The sequence below is a fragment of the Pectinophora gossypiella genome, chromosome 10 (genome assembly GCF_024362695.1).
Source record: "Pectinophora gossypiella chromosome 10, ilPecGoss1.1, whole genome shotgun sequence".
NCBI lineage: Eukaryota > Metazoa > Arthropoda > Insecta > Lepidoptera > Gelechiidae > Pectinophora > Pectinophora gossypiella.
Window position 1 is genome coordinate 11,085,044 of NC_065413.1, and position 16,559 is coordinate 11,101,602.

Genomic DNA, 16,559 nt, shown 5'->3' on the forward strand with positions numbered 1-16,559 from the left:
AAAATATACAGTTTAGTAAATATATCAAACAAAAATACAAAATATTCCTTTAAAAACTGTAAAATATATCATCACTACTCAACTTTTTTGATATTTTGTTAACTATGCTTTCTGTTTGGTCGAAAATGTCATCAACGACGTCTTTGACAACGTACTGCGCACTTAACACAACACTGTCACTATTTGCTGTCTGGGATGATGATAATGCTTCTTCGTTCAAGTCCTGGATGGTTATTTTGATAAGACGAATTCCTTTTCTTAGCTCTTTTCTAATTACAAAAGATTGAAGAGGTTTATTTTTATTCGAGTTTCTTTTAATTTTGAGACAACTGTTTATATTAGGGTTTTCGCCTATCCTTAAAGATTTCATGATAAATTAATAGTAGGTAAATTTCGCAATCCAGAAATCTGCGCAATCACCGGTTATCTGAAACAAAAGAGAAATAAATTAATATCTACTCGTTGCTATTACAAAAACACATCTTTGAACTTAAAACTCACTAACACTTACTATAAGTTAAATAAATAAAATTGATGACACGTTGTAGACCAAGAACGGCTAATTACTCACTAAATAAAAATTATGAATGCTTACCTGATGGTGAGTACGACTGGTGATGAGTCTGTACTATATTGCCTGAACTTTCGTTTCTTGCTGCCACTTCAGCACCCATTTGGTACATAAGCCGAAGTGCCTTGTATAGGATGTTATCATGTTCATTGTGAACAACGTACTGAGCTTTCGAGTTAAGTTTCACGTTTACTTCACTATCTGTCTCTTCCGCACGCAAGATTTCTAGCCTAATTATATATTTAGGGATTTCTGGGCTCATATTTATGATAACCGAAGCTTCTGGCGAAGATAATTGTTGCTGCCTTCTCGACATGATTAAGTAAATTGAAAATTGGACAGTAGAACTGGTTGATATGAAAGTAGACGACAGAATGAATTAATGATTTTAAAACACAATAAATCTGCTGAGTCTAATTACACTTGCGAAATCCAACTAACAGAGCATAATTTAACGAATAAGCAATAGTATAACTTATTCATTTTGTCATACAGGATTCGCCTTATAGCTCATGTTACAAATAACTGTATCAGTTGGACTGCTATGTAATTAATCTACCTACTTTTAAAATAACATGTCTCGACTTGTCCAAAAAGAAAATGAAACTTGTTTTAACTTGTTTAGTAGAATGGATGGTAATTTAAATAAAACAATAAACATAAGGTACATTAAACACTTTATTAGATTAAACTTACACTAAAATCTTAAGTATAAATCAAAACCTTACTCTAAACACACAAAAATTACAAACATAAACTCTCAACTGTTTCTCACTGGGTATAAACAGAGAATTCATTTTATTGTTTCTTTTTGTTTCGATCCTGACATAATAAATACAATATGATTTATATAAACAAGAAACCTTTCGGTGGCACCTAATTTCTTAAATACTATTTACACATAATTACAATTAGGTACATTAAAATACTTAAAGTAAAATAGACTCATGACCCCACGAGAGAGTAGAGATTTTGTCTTTTAATACAATGCGCTTATCGTCGTTAAAGGACAAAGCTACTTTTTTAAGCGACTGTGTAAATATCTCATGCTTCAGCGATTTAAATATCAGATTTTTCTTCTTTATTAAGCAATTATCTAGTAATACAGTCTTATAATCATCAAAACTAAGTTTTTTGATGACAGCTTTTTTGGTACCTTTAGCTTTTTTTAATTCTGTTGCTTCTGTTTTAATAGAGTAAAGTTTAGATCTTAAACCAACAAATTCAACAATAAGTTGCCCTCCTAATTCGTCTTTAAATAATCCAGGTACTTTTTTATTCTGCTTCATTATACCAAAGATATTGTCGTCTTTATAATTACTTGTATCAAAGTACTGCTGAAAATTTTGTCTTATATCTTGATATACATCTTTTGTTTGTATAGAGTATAAAAAACTGTCTGTATCCGTATAGCAAAGCTTTAAGTGGGAACCGTAAAAAGGTTTAATGACAGAATAGTGAAAATCATACATATGACTTTTTGATATTTCTAATACGGTAAATCCTATGTAAATAGGTTTGTCAAGAGTAATTATTTCAGGTTTCATTTGAATCGCTACCAAATTCTCTGTGAATATAGTGGAACTGTGGTAGTTGGGCCTAGCTATAAGTTGCTCTGCCGTATAACGTTTCTTGGTTTTATTGTGGTTATCAAACCATTGGTTTATTAGCTTCACATTTAACCTTTTTTCGGTGTCTTCTAAAGTTTTCCCGAAAATGCTGTTATTTAGTAGCTTGAAGAAGTCTTGTTCAAATTGCGATTTTGCTTTTTGCCGCAACTTTGTGTTCAGGTCTATGTACTGTCTCAAATAAGGACTCTGTTTAAATTTGATAGCTCTATGAATATGCTTTAAATGTAAGCCATGTTTTAAACATGTTTTCAGATGAATGTAATGTATAACATACTTGAACTTGTCATACAAATTTGGTATCAATTTACAAGTTTTTGATCCAGGCGGTGTAAACTTTTGAGGACAAAAAGGTATGTCATTATGAAGATCATGTAAATGGTCAGGGTATACTAAGTCTACCTCTAAAATATAACCAACTTCTGAGTCATCTGGTATATTTAGTATATCTAAACATTCTAGTTTAGGGTTTTCAATTAATTCAAAATCAGAATATGGTAAATGACTACACATAGCATATCCATATAAATTATTACAGTCTATGTAAAGTAAATAGTTATTTGGTGAAGTTGGGTTGTAATTAGATAAGTACTTATTATTAGCTTTAGCGTAACGTGTGGAACACAAGCAAACACCCCCACGGATGCCGCTTTGAATCATCCGAATCATTTCGAGGTCATCGATTAGTTCTAACTTAACTCCTGTTTTGAGTAACATAGCATCAAGACTCAAGCTAGGCGCAGACACATAAAAAGCAGGGTCCAGTCTATAATTATTTTTACAGGTGTGTCTGAAGCTTTCAAAAATATCTGTCAGTAAAATAACATCAGATTTTAAGTATAAGTCCGTATATTCACCAAGATTTTTTAAATGAAATGTTTTCCACACTTTATGAGTATGTGCATAATCAGACTCTGAAATAGTCTCATCCGTTAAACTACTATAAAACTGATGACGAGGCGGCAATTCGACTTCTCTATAACATTTCCAATCGCACATATATTCATAGGGGTAAATGCCTTTGCGCGTTAATAAATCAAATTGTTCTTTTAGTGGATAAAAATGCGATAAATGGATAAAGTCACTTTTATTTAAATTCTCTGCCGCTTTCTCTAAACTCGTACCCAAAAACCTAAAAGAATCTACAAAACGTACGGGCATGTACTGATTGTTACCTAATGAAAAGAATTTAGTAAAAGAAATATAATTTTCTTTTGTTTTTGCTAGTAAATTGAGGTTACCTGGCATCTCACCTAATTCTCGAATAAATAAATGACTGTCGTAACCTGACAAGTTGTGAAAAAACACAGGCAAAAATTTAGGAAGCTTGAACTGAATATTACAATAGGAATGAGCAGGACCTCGATAACGACCTGTCAAATGACAATGATCTCTAACCTTATCTTCAAATAATAATTTATTACACAAGTAACAATTTTTGGATGTTAAAAAACTTTCCAGTTCTTGTTCGGTCAATGGCAACATTTTATGTTGATTTTGTAAAATTGTATTTATCCAAGATACATCATTTTCTAGATTTTCAATAAAATTTTGAACACAATCGGGCCCTCGGAAAGATACGTACTTATTTAAAGATGAATCATACGAGCAAACTATGTAGTAACCAAACGCCGCGGGAACGTGTTTTTGAATATTTTCGGTACATTCGGAGTTTTGCGCGTCAGGGGTCGGTTGTAGCAGAGATTCGAAATCAGCATAAATTACAAACGGCATATCTTGCATTCGTTCGAAGTGTTGAAACTGTATCAATGAACCTTTTTCAGGCAAAACTGTTTTGACTCTTCCGCATGCATGAGAATCTAATTTGTTTTCGCTAGAAAAAAAGTTCATACAGTCATCACAAAAAAATATTTTTCCATGATGCTTTGTAACCTGTGTTCTAATAAGTCGACTCAAATCCTTTATCAAACAATAATGTGATCGTAACCCGTTTTCGAGTAATAACAAATTAACATGCTTTTTCTTTTTATGAACCGACTTGTACAAGGGACCTACGACAGTTTTTTTGTTTTTGAGTCCATAGATATTCACACTAACTCTTGGGTTGTTTTTTTCAAAAACCTTGACATCAGACAAACTTACTGGGAAAGTCATACCTTTCGTACTGAGTGTAGTTTCAAAATGAGGATAAGAAGAAGGTCGATTTGAATTGTACTTGGTTGGAAACAATGCCGCCATAATGCACCATAAAAAACAAAAATTATCATTATTTTTTATGTTTATACAGGCGCGTTTCATTTTAATACTTTGTGGAAGCTCAATAAACCCAGATGCTCTCAAAGGGTTATATTTATTAATATTTATTTCTAAATACAAATTACCAACGAAATACCAACCACTATCTCTTTCCTGAAATTCGTCAACTTTAGTTGCAATCAAATTTACAACTTTATTAAAAATGTCATTAAAGTCGTACGTTTTATGAATAACTATGTTTTCAGTGTTGAAAGATTTGACTTCTCGTCTATCATCCTGGGGCAAAGAAAATTCAGCAAAAAGCTCAAAGTTTACTTTAATACTATCAAAGGCATCACGTCGGGCATCGATAAGCTGCCTAACATTCTTACGCACAGAGCGTAAAAACGTCTCGGGAGGGCACGCGACCGCTGACCCTACCTCGCTATTTTCACTGCTCCTCAACCTATACGATGCGATACGGCTACGAAACGCGCTAGATATTCTCTCAATGCAATCGGACTCCCTAATAGAACTATTATTTTTATGCAGTGTGCTACGTAAATGAGATGAAAAAGCTTTATTTTTTATGGACAAATCACAAATAGAGCAATATACTGATTTAGTTGGCATATTGCTAAAATGTAATCAAGAAACTTCTTACGATTCAAAATCAAATTAGGTTTATATTTCTTAAGATATTTTAGACTAAAGACTTAGGACAACCTGATACCTGGTAGCACTATTTTAATTAATTACCTATAATTTCAAATAAACAAAATAATACGAGTCAATAAAAATAAACTCTGCCTACCCAAGAGGAAAAACAGACGTGAGTTATTCTTTTACGTCCTTATCTGCGAAAAAGTAGCCCTCAGTCCCGAACTTGGGTTTACATTTTTTGAGAAACTGTTGGAGTAGCTGTAACTCCGGCGCATTATGGTCCGCCTGATACTTTAGACTGAGGACTGCTTTCTCGTAGCGTTTCCTTACGTCTACGTGTCTGATGTCGGCGACCTGGTATAGCTTAAGCTCCACGAATAGGTCTCCGTTCAGCTTGGCGGTGCGGCGCACGGTCCCGTCGGCCACCCGCTTTGAGTAGGAGGATTGCAACGCGTTCTTGGAGCGCTTGATAACCTCCTCGTCCTCGCTCTCCGAGTCGATCACGCGCCACTCCTCGCCGGGTTTCTTTACCGCAGAACACTTTCTCTTTGGAACCAGCTTTTTCTTAGCCCTGAAAATTACAATAATTAATTAAACGCATGATCATCTAAGTATTTGAACCTTAAATTTAAATATTTATTAAAGTGAAAATAGGAGCATCATAAAGTTAATGTTGAGAATTTAGCAGTCATCGTGAATTAATCACAGCATGTGTAGAATTAAGTTACAACAAGTAGATTAAGTTAAACAACAAATAGATATTTACCTCGGTGTCTCTCCGTCAGATTCCACTGCTGTGCGCTTGGCAGATGAACTGAGCTTGCTTTCCTTTTTCTTCTGCCTGAAATTAGCAATATATATATATATTTAAATTTAATATACAAACATTAACAGCAATAGATATCCTTAAAAATATAAAATTAGTATATTCACCTTGGTATCTCTACGTCCGAATCCGCACGCTTTGCGGCGGAGTTTCTCGAACCGATAGATCTTGATTTATTTCTATAAAAGCCCAGAATTTTTTAAATTTCAAGTTTTATATAAGAATGTTTAGTAACACAAATAAAGTTAGGTCATTTTATTTTAATAATGTTATTAATATTTACCTGCTAAAAGCTATCTCGTCCTCCGAGTCAACAAATCCTCGACCAGCGGATTTGTTGGATGTTTTAGAATAATATTCAGAGTCCGACCTGAAATAATAATAAGTAAATAATGTTTAAAAATGAATGGATCTTAAAATGTCTCTAGAAGTCACAAAATAGCTTAATAGTCACTAGATCCATTCCGACCCGGATTGGTACGAAAACAAGCGATGCTAGTAGGATTTATTGTGATCTAGGTAAAAAAAACAATAACTTCAAATTGGCGTCTGTCATTATCACCAAGTTATCAAGAGAGAATCTGATCCGAAAATTAAATGAAAACTTACGAACATTATTTGTGTTGCTCGAATCCTCATGTATCAAACAAAAAAATCAGCTCAGACGGCGCGGCGGTAGGATGGAGCGGGAAACAGCAGGGCGACTCTGCACTGTCACTAATTCGTGGACAGCAGCAGCGGGGTGGTGATGGGGCGTCGAAGATGGGGCACGTACCACTTAGCACTCGCGAGCGATTCAATCACGTCGAAAAATAATTATGGTAACTTACACATAAGTTTAGGGTTTTTATGGTAGCAAGTTGCACAACAGTCATCAGGAGTTGACAACATTTTTCTAAAACCTCAATGAGGTACCTTTAAATATCTTAGTATTTTTATTTACGTTAAGTAATGTACGTCTATTCCAAACCTTGTAAAAACTAATTTTTATGCTCATGTAAAATGTTTGTTATTTCTGTACTTACACAGCAATTTTCGCAAAGTGTGAAAAACAAAAATATTATATTTCATTTCGAAATCATTTATCGATAAGTAACTTGAAGCGCATCAGTTCAATAAGACCGCCGCCGCTGACGGAAACCCAGTACAGTTCACAAAATATTTTATTTGTATAGATCTAATAAAAAATGACGTTATCCATACAATACATAATATAAACATCCTATTTACGTCCCACTACTGTTGGGTACACCTTAAATAACGGGTTTGTGGAGGTGGTCTTCCGCCTAGAGGCCGGCACCAACAGTTAAACGTGCCTTTCGAAGCATAGAATCATCTAATCAATAAGGTAGTAAGGTGCAGTAAGGTACGCAACGTCATGAATGTACCTTTTATACCAATAATAATATGTTTAACTAGCTTAGTGACGATCGAATATGTGTATCTATTTAAAATAAGTAGGTAAACTTCATGGAATTATTTTGTAAACTGTACACAGACACAAACACCTTACTGGTCAGCAAAAAATGAACGCTGCATTACAATAATTATTAGGGATCTGCAGCTATTTTGAAACATCGGTGTTTGACGTTCTCTTCGAAGCACTGAAGTTTATTTACTATATTAAAGGAAATTAAAATATGAATAGTCTTTCTTATCGATCGCAGTTATCAACCATGTCAACAATTTTTTTCCCAGTGTCAATTCTGAGCACGGTTGCCCTTATTATTTGACCAATAAGACGCAACTTTTTTCTTAAAGGCCAAGCAGGGATCAATATAGAATTATATTCCTCATATCCAATTATTTGTACATAATAAAATTCGCACAAAATCCACACACGGGCGAGAATTCTTACTTCCAACACACTATCAACTTCGAGAGCCTGCTGCATTGTGTTTTCCTAACAAATATTCTTTATAATTTGAACCACATTTTATAATTGTCACCTTATATCTGGGGCACTGTAGTGCCCCGCCATCCTTTCTGGAAGCCATTCATGGTTACTATACTGTTCCGCATTCCAATTCAAATTTTAATTCTCCACATCTCAGCTAGACAAGGAGGAAATATCGTAATCATATCTTACAAAAATGTCTTATCCACATGCTTATTTCTTTGAAAAACTTTATTGATGTTCAGAACCTTCACTTTATAAACTAGTTGCGCTTTCTTGTTTATAGCAAGACAGCAAAACTTGGATCCCTATTCTATACCTACAAGCTTATGCTGTCGTTTGTATCGGTAAGGACTACACTTATCAATGCGACATAAACATGTTACTGTATAATGAAAACGTATGACGAAGTTTTAGTATCGTAGTTTCTCTTCAGAATAATACTGTTTGATCGAAGAGGACTCTACAAGTTCTCACGGCGATTATCGTTCATTTGGTCTCTAGTGTTAGAACGTAGATGATGTCTGTGGCGATACTAAGTACACGATGTGGAACAGTTACTGTTAGAAGTTTACGAACTGGTCTAGACAAAAAAAAAAATCTCTATTTATGTACCAAGTATAGGGTTCGAACAGCCTCGATGTATCTGTACGCCTCTATACAGCGCTCTAGCAGGCATGAGCAACCGGCCCAGAATACATCAAAGCTTAGTAAACCTGCGAAACGTACGGGCTGCTAGCCTAAATACAGAAAGTTTGTCTAGCACCTAAGGACACTTTGTCTAGATACCAAGTACAGAGACAGAACAGAACGGCTTCGACATATACTGTATGCCTCACATAGCGCTCTAGCAAGCATGAGCAATCGGCCCAGATTATGTCAAAGCTCAGTATATTTGGATCTGGAAGGTATGAGCTACTGGCCTAGACAAAAGCATGTGATGTGGTTGATATACAAATGATTTATAAATACAGTAAAGATGTGAGTTAATTTTCAATTGCAATTGTAAGTGGCCTCCCAAATATCGAGTCAGATGTATTTATATTCGAATTATTGATTAGGAATTCTATATTCTTTTCCGTATGAAGTGATCTAAGTGACATAGGTATGTATCAAAATAATTATTGGGAATTTTAAATCGCTTGGAGCTCTGTTGATCGAACGGCGCGCGGGGCGGCGCCGTGAGGTCAATGGAGCGAAAAGTGATTTAGAATTCCCAATAATAACCTACTGCTAAGTAACTTTGTTTTGTTTGTTTTGTTATGTTTCGATCATAAATAATTGATATCATGGTGGTTTCCAGGATTTGTGCCCGGATAATGGCAATAGAATCGCGCCCTATTAATGGGACTTAAACATAACTTGCGAGGAGTGTGTGCGCGCAGTTGCTTTTACTTTAATTATTTGTACTTTATGGACATATGATTACTAACTAGTACTACCCTCGCGGTACGGCAACCTCGAATTATATCGAGGGCTTCAACCAATAGTCGCACGACGTCTATCTACGTAGATAGCATTCGCTGCGTTTATTGGTCGAAGTCCTCGAAATTATTTACGCCGCGCGGGGCGCTGTTGTCTTACATACCTGGCCTGTTATCATCTCTTATGTAACATAATTATTATGATAATGCGACAGACAGGGAGATATTTGTCTATCTTTTCAACTCTGTCTTTCACGCACGCCTTTTTTTGACGTGACTTATTGTAGATTTGCCGCAGATGGCATTAACTATTTCGTCGGAAATCACGCACGCCGTATATTATAATAAGTTCTATACAGTCACAAACCGAAATATATATGTATGAATATTTAACAGTACCAGTGCATTTCAGTTTGTGCACGTTCTTTTCTTTTAACATAACGTCATTTGCTTCAGAGGTATTAAGTACCTACTTGGCCAAGTATTAACTACTTGGCCGGAAAACCGGAGCTTTCATCCTCAATTCTTGTCCATTGTGCGCGTTGAGATCGACCGTTAAAAATGTTATTTAAAACTTGCTTGCTCATAAAAAAGGAAGTATAGGAGTAGTGCCGGTCCCTAAGAAATTGAGGAGCAACAGGTTGATATGGTATGACCACGGCGGTGATGAGGAGACATAAAAAAGGATGTATAGATATAGAGGTAGGGAACGACCCAAGAAAATGTGGATGGATTGTGCGAAAAAAGATATATGCGTGTGAAAGTTGTAAGATTACCGATTTCGAGCATTACATTACACGAACATGGTATCGTTACATGTAATGTTATAAACTGTAATATTACATTACAAGCGAATGCTGCGCTCAGGTTGCGCACTGTAAATACTGTGACACTCAGTTCGAAGAATAAATTAAACATGAATAGAATAACACAAAATCTAGATGTTCAATTAAAACATAATAATTATTTTATCGACATCAAAGGATAACTCTACTTATATTAATTTGGCTTTGCTGAAAATCCATTTTGCCTGCATCATATTTAGGGCTCAATAAACTTTACAAAAATAGACCATGTAATATATTTCTTGCACAGTTGCACACACATATGAATTATGTGGTCGATAACTTACCCATGGTGAGACATTATTTGATCGCTCTTCATTATAACACCCATTCTACTCTCACAACCAATGGCTACGCAAGCCATAGTTCATAATGAATAACTATTTCACAGATTTATTAATTAAGAAGTTAAAATAACGTCCCAAAACACCAAAAAACTAACAACAGGTTTGGTATCCAGCTGGTTACCACAACGTCTCAAAACGGGAAACACTGACGTTCTAGACAGTGGTGTTGTTGTTTGTCTCTGTCTGTTTGTTTTTTTCACAGAGAATGTCGCCATATGGAAGAAAGAGATCTGTGATAGTTTCATCGTCATTCTAAAATAATATCTGTCCATTCAAATAGAAGTCCTTGATAGAAGTCTTCAATAAAAGCGGTCAAACGACGCGACGTACTCATTGAAAATCGAAAATAACTCGAAGAGTATAATGAGATTGACCTTATCATATACCATATAATTAATATAAAATATAATTAATTAATAAATAACCCGACCGGTTGCATATGAGCGAGATGAAATTAACAGTTGTCAATTCGTCCCTTTCCTTTTCGGTGGATAAGAAAATGACAGGTACTTATAACATAAAATAAAAATAGGATATGTGTTTTAATTATGATAATAGTCGCATAAACCTCAAATAACCTATTTGTAGAAAGAAAATAATATATTCATCATCATCATCATCATCAGCCCATTAACGTCCCCACTGCTGGGGCACGGGCATTCCCTATGGATGGATAGGGAGATCGGGCCTTAAACCATCACGCGGGCCCAGTGCGGATTGATGGTTATTAACGACTGCTAATACAGCCGGGACCAACGACTTAACGTGCCTTCCGAAGCTCGGAGGAGCTCATATTATATTAATATATTAATGAAAATATATTAATGTTATTAAAATACTTGCTTATTCTTACTTATTGACAAGCAGGAATGACGAATTTAAGTGACTTATTATAATATTAAGCAAATTACATCCATTACACAAATTACTCACCAGTAGAAAATGCTCGTAAAATACGCAATACCTAGTACTTAATTAGCTACAATTATTTAATGGTCACTTATTTGATTTGCAGAAAGTTGTATTCGTCATTCGTCATACATTTTACACTTAATGACGTAATTTCACCTGCATTAAGCATTATGACTGTTGTGATGTTAAAATTCATACTTCACTAAATTCATTCATAATTTACGAGGCACGCTGAAGTATTAGGCTGTATAATGTACTGAGCTGTAGGCTATCTACGGGATCCACAGGTGGCGGATAGAGGAACGGCCATCAGATATGATGGTTAGCTGCGAATATAAAAATAAGCAGTCGCCGACCAAACAGCGGCAGGATTAGCAGAACGCAGTGGGTAGCTCACTGGGACGGGCTAACCTATAAAATGCTACTTAGGTTCTATGACGATCTTGTGACGTAGCGAGTAGGCGCTGCTATTTCAAAAGCGCACCCCTGATGCCGGGCAGCAGCGGTATCAGTACTGGTTGGAGGCCGAGGAAATGGATTCTGGTAGGGCTCTAGCTAGAACATCACCGATTGAGAAATTTGTCGGTGTACTGCGGAACGGAAGGCGATTGGGGCAACCACCGTTCTACACGCCCTATCTATGGAGTAATGAAAATGGAGGCGATTACTCCACCGACAAGAGCTCTTAAATAAAGAGAGAGAGAGAGAGAGCTGAAGTGTATTAGCTGAGTTACATACTTCGTAAAACTAGTGTTAATCATTACTTATTATGATAGTATTAATTAAAATTAAACTGTTGTTTCATTTATTCGTTTTACATATCTCTTTAATTGGAAAAGGAGTAACAAATAAATAGATTTTATTCAGGTTCGTATTACCCTCAACGTAATAAAATTACCTCTCTCATCTAATACACGAGATCTAGATAATAGTAACCTGTCAGCCTATGAATCGGTATACGAAACCTATTATTGCCATCTTATTTTTGTGCATTTTCGAGTCGCCTGCGTTTTATTTTATCTATACTTAATCTGGTACTCTTAACTTGGATAACACATTTTGAGAAATCATTAGTAAGTATAAAATTAAAATACTTTACCAAAACCCCACCAAGTATTTATTTACAAAATAATATTTTAGTTCAAAATAAAGTCAACAATTTCGTTTTCTAAGAATATTAAGAGCAAACAAAATAGATAACAATGTGTTGTCAATAAGACACTCTTTAGTTTTTACTTACATCTATTGTCCGTTGTGTTTAGCAAAACAAGCCATTAGGATTCATGGTGTGGAGATTTCTAATTTGTTGATTCCTCTTGTCGACTACTGAAGAAACTGTTATCTTTACTTGGAAGAAATCGCTCTAAATAAACTATGCGATAAGACAGCCCAATACTATGCCAAGACCATGTAACACAAGTATGAGTTTTTATAATTTGAATCTTGCCTAAGATCTTATTTATAGCACGATACCGTTCACTCCGGCCTCATAATCTATGCATATATGAATAACTTGAATTTCTGTCATCTTCTCTCCAAGCCTTAGGTACCTTAAGTAATATATTATATTTACATGTCCGGGGTTTTACACAGTTGGCTTTGAAATCTGCCCACAGTGGCGACAATTCTACGACCGAATAAACCGTGACTTGTAGTTGAAGTAGCCACAAAGAATCATTTGTTTCTTTTATTACATTCTATCTCATTACAGCTACTTATGTTACGACATAATAAGAGATGAGGCCCAATAAACTTATTGCTAATAATTAATAATGAATTTACCTAATTATATTATGACAACTATAAACACAAAATCGCGGTACATAGCAATCAGTTTTACTTAGACCGCAGTCAAATGCATACTTTATCTCACTGAATAAGAATATAAATAGAATCACAGTTTAACATGCACTAAATACTAAGCCTTTAATTTCAATTTAATTTAGCATTTATTATATTCCAGAAATGCTGGACCCAGTGTTGATCGGCGGACGATGGCGAGACCAAGGCGAAAAGAGTTTCACGTAGTCAAACTCTTATGAATATCAAACAAAATAAAATGTATATTACTTACTTCATATAATAAATACTACAACAACAAAGTAAACCTTTTATTATTTGTGCATCGAAGAGAATGAATAATCTTAATAATGCTACTCAATTATTATTATACCTAGGGCTACATTTCATACATCCTGCCATCCTTACAACAGATCTTAAAAGTTGTATTCTTATACCTACACAATAGAACAATAACAAACAATATTCAAAGTGTTTATCAACTGCTTTGTCACGTTCCCGATAACAATCATAAAGAAATATTTTCACTTTCGACAAACTCCTAATCACCCCCAATTAAGGCTTTAGACCGGTCACCTAATTAAGAAATTGGAAAGGGGATGTATAAAACGGAAACCCGTCCGGTATGAACATTATTTGCAACTGAGCTTTCATTGCGATAGTACCTACCCACCGCCCTTGAACATCCTGGTCATCATGTCTTCAACTGATTCCATGGAAGTATCTCCCGCGCCGCCGTCGCTGTTTGAAGAGAATAACGACATCCAATGGCTTCAAGAGAGCGCCGCTACAGTTACTCTGCCTGATAATGCGACGGTAAGCATTTTGAAGTATTAACTTATCTCATATCTTCTTTAGTGTGTCTATGCTCAATAATAACCTAGACAAAGAACAGGGCCAAAGGCCCTTGAGATGGCTCATGTAACAATTATAGACTTACTTAGTTAAGCCGAGTAACGGCTGACTCAATAGTATAATCTGGATTCTCCCAAACCAGATAAAACAACAAAAACCACCAATTTAAGAGCCACGCTCTTGTCGGTGTAGCATTTTCCATTCCAGTCTATCAAAGACCAATTCCTTAACTTCACGACGTTAACCTTTTCTTTAATCTGTTCCATGTCTCTTCTTGGTCTTACCCTTCCTATCTTTCCTTCTAGCTTTCCTTCTATCATGTTTTTAATAAATTCGTCGTGTCTTATTAGATGTCCAATCATCTTGCCTCTTCTGTCCTCAATAATTCTTAGTATTTGTCTTTTTCCCTTACTCTTACTAGCACTTCCTCATTTGTAACCCTTTCTGTCCAACTTATTCTTTCCATCCTCCTACAACACTACATTTCAAAGACCTCGAGTCTCTCTGTCCTTGTGTGTCAATGTCCAAGTTTCACATCCATAGAGGGCTATACTCCATAGGTTTTGACACATCTTTTTTTGATTGCTTTGGCAATCATAGTCTTGAGTATGCACCCCTTGGAAGCTTGTTTTGCCATCGCTATTCTGGTTTTAACGTCTAAAGTACATCTTGAGTCATTCGTTATTATGCGGCCTAGATACTCAAAGTTCTTTACATTTTCAATCGGGATATTATTTAACTTAATTATTTGGATGTCTATTTTTGAGGTTTTGGAAATTGTTAGAATTTTGGTTTTACATATATTAATTTTAAGGTCGTATTTTTCAAAAACTGTTTTCATTGTATTAAGTAGGATTTCTAGGTCTTCTTTATCCGGCCAGTGCCGCAATATCGTCTGCAAATCTGATACTAATTATATTCTGTCCATTTGTTGTTATTTCGTTACTGATTTTAGCTATTTCCTTCATGGCGCCCTCTATAAAAATATGATAAATATTAGTAGAGATAAGGAACAGCTATGTCTTACACCTTGCCGTACTCTATGTTTCATCAAAAAAACCATTACAATATGTTTTTTATTTTTGTTTCAGTGGTCAGAACTACCACCGCCGGAGCTGGTTCCTGTAACAGTCAGCGAACCGAGCCCCGTCTACACTGCCGGCCCACCTGTTTACAACCAACAGAAGTTCAACTTTCCGAGCGGCATCGAGCCCGTCAATACTTACAATCCTCCAACCAACATGGATACTTCGTTTGTGAGCCAACCGACTACCAGTTTCCTTAATCCAAATGGAACTGGGGCGGTAAATGGATTGCCGAACGGACCCAGTCCTCGTCTCATGTTGCCGAATGGGACTTTTGTAAGCAACCCAAACAGCTGGATGCCAAATCAGAACCCAAATCGCCTTATGACACGATCTGGATGGAGCCCAAATACAGTTCAAGGTGCGAAGACTTCAAATATCGTTCGGAAACCTAAACGCGTCCGTACAGCTTTTAGCACCCAGCAAATGATGGAACTTGAGCAAGAATACATGAGGACGCGGTACTTGAACCGCACTCGCCGCATCGAACTTGCCGAGATACTGAAGCTGAACGAACGTACCATCAAGATCTGGTTCCAGAACCGTCGCATGAAGGAGAAGAAAGATAAGGCGGAGATGCTTGAAGAAGAAGCTTCAAGCACAACTGATTCCTCAGCGGTTATTAATCAAGAACAACTAGATAAGGCTTTTAATGGGAACGTCTACATGGAGTATCCAGTAGTTTCTCCTCCAAATCTAGTAGCTGGTCCGACGATGTCTATGAGTCAGCCGACGCAGGGCACAACGATGGGTAGCTATGCTTATGTGCCAGAAGGCTATGACTCCAGACATCATTTGCAAATGCAATACCCTCCGCCATATAGCAGAGGTATTCAGGAGATCGTGCATGAGGGTCCACTCGTGGCGGAGGAGCCAACGGCGCCGGTGCCCAATGCCGCGCCTGAACAAAAATGGGACTGCTCCTGGTTTAGGAGCATTCAGCTTAGCGAACATTAAGATTGTTAACATCAATTTAATTTATTTTTGTAATTTTAAGTCTTCCATTTTTATGAACTTAGTACTTACTTAATTCTTTTGTTTCTTCTTACAACTTTCTTACCTTCAATAAACTTGATAAAACATAACCTGTATTTTTTTATGGTATTGCCATCTAGTGAACATACTTATTAACAATAGAAGCCTCAAAAGGTTTTGTAGCCGTGTACACTTCACATTACTTCACACATAAGTGACTATTACAATCATCACACAAAAACTTTAAATTACACATTTTTTTTTTATAAAACATTAGTGTTTTACAGGTGCTGGAAACCTGATATAAAATCCTATTCCCATACATCATTGTTATAAATAATTGTGTTGATAAAGTGTAGAACTAAATAGTAGGCGATAGTCTTACCGAAGCTTTCAACTTTGAACGTCACAACACAACCTTCCCAGCTCTCTGAAGCACGAAGTAGCTACAGAAAGTTCTCATAGATGGCGTGACTAGTCACGTAACAAGATAACGTAAGACTTATACCTATATGAAGTCGGTAAAAAAAAATAA

At 35.9% G+C, this 16,559-nt stretch overlaps 4 protein-coding genes across 4 annotated transcripts in view; 1 reads left to right on the top strand and 3 right to left on the bottom strand.

Annotated features, from left to right (window-relative positions):
• The window catches only part of LOC126370124 (protein zerknuellt 2-like), a 205,261-nt gene that overhangs the window by 18,266 nt on the left and 170,436 nt on the right, over positions 1 to 16,559 (bottom strand). The window lies entirely within an intron of this gene.
• LOC126370161 (uncharacterized) lies at positions 33 to 1,167 on the bottom strand. Its single transcript, XM_050014924.1, has 2 exons — positions 596 to 1,167; positions 33 to 427 (listed from the first exon to the last, which is right to left on the bottom strand). Exons 1-2 carry the CDS (start codon positions 885 to 887, stop codon positions 417 to 419), a joined length of 303 nt encoding a protein of 100 aa, XP_049870881.1. The 5' UTR covers positions 888 to 1,167; the 3' UTR covers positions 33 to 416.
• Positions 4,838 to 10,381, bottom strand: LOC126370404 (uncharacterized). Its single transcript, XM_050015242.1, has 5 exons — positions 10,338 to 10,381; positions 6,168 to 6,254; positions 5,992 to 6,063; positions 5,825 to 5,899; positions 4,838 to 5,629 (listed from the first exon to the last, which is right to left on the bottom strand). The coding sequence occupies exons 1-5, from the start codon at positions 10,379 to 10,381 to the stop codon at positions 5,233 to 5,235; spliced, it is 675 nt and encodes a 224-aa protein (XP_049871199.1). The 3' UTR covers positions 4,838 to 5,232.
• Positions 13,806 to 16,006, top strand: LOC126370405 (pancreas/duodenum homeobox protein 1-like). The gene is made up of 2 exons (XM_050015243.1): positions 13,806 to 13,925; positions 15,056 to 16,006. The coding sequence occupies exons 1-2, from the start codon at positions 13,806 to 13,808 to the stop codon at positions 16,004 to 16,006; spliced, it is 1,071 nt and encodes a 356-aa protein (XP_049871200.1).

Bases quoted from the DNA above. Each gene is read 5' to 3' on its own strand.
- LOC126370404 (XM_050015242.1), bottom strand. From the start codon at position 10,381: ATGGGTGTTATAATGAAGAGCGATCAAATAATGTCTCACCATGG. The intron at 6,064-6,167 runs GTAAATATTAAT...GGGCTTTTATAG, and splicing joins GACGAGATAGCTTTTAGCAG to AAATAAATCAAGATCTATCG. The intron at 5,630-5,824 runs GTAAATATCTAT...TGTAATTTTCAG, and splicing joins TCTGACGGAGAGACACCGAG to GGCTAAGAAAAAGCTGGTTC.
- LOC126370405 (XM_050015243.1), top strand. From the start codon at position 13,806: ATGTCTTCAACTGATTCCATGGAAGTATCTCCCGCGCCGCCGTCGCTG. The intron at 13,926-15,055 runs GTAAGCATTTTG...TTTTTGTTTCAG, and splicing joins CTCTGCCTGATAATGCGACG to TGGTCAGAACTACCACCGCC.
- LOC126370161 (XM_050014924.1), bottom strand. From the start codon at position 887: ATGTCGAGAAGGCAGCAACAATTATCTTCGCCAGAAGCTTCGGTTATC.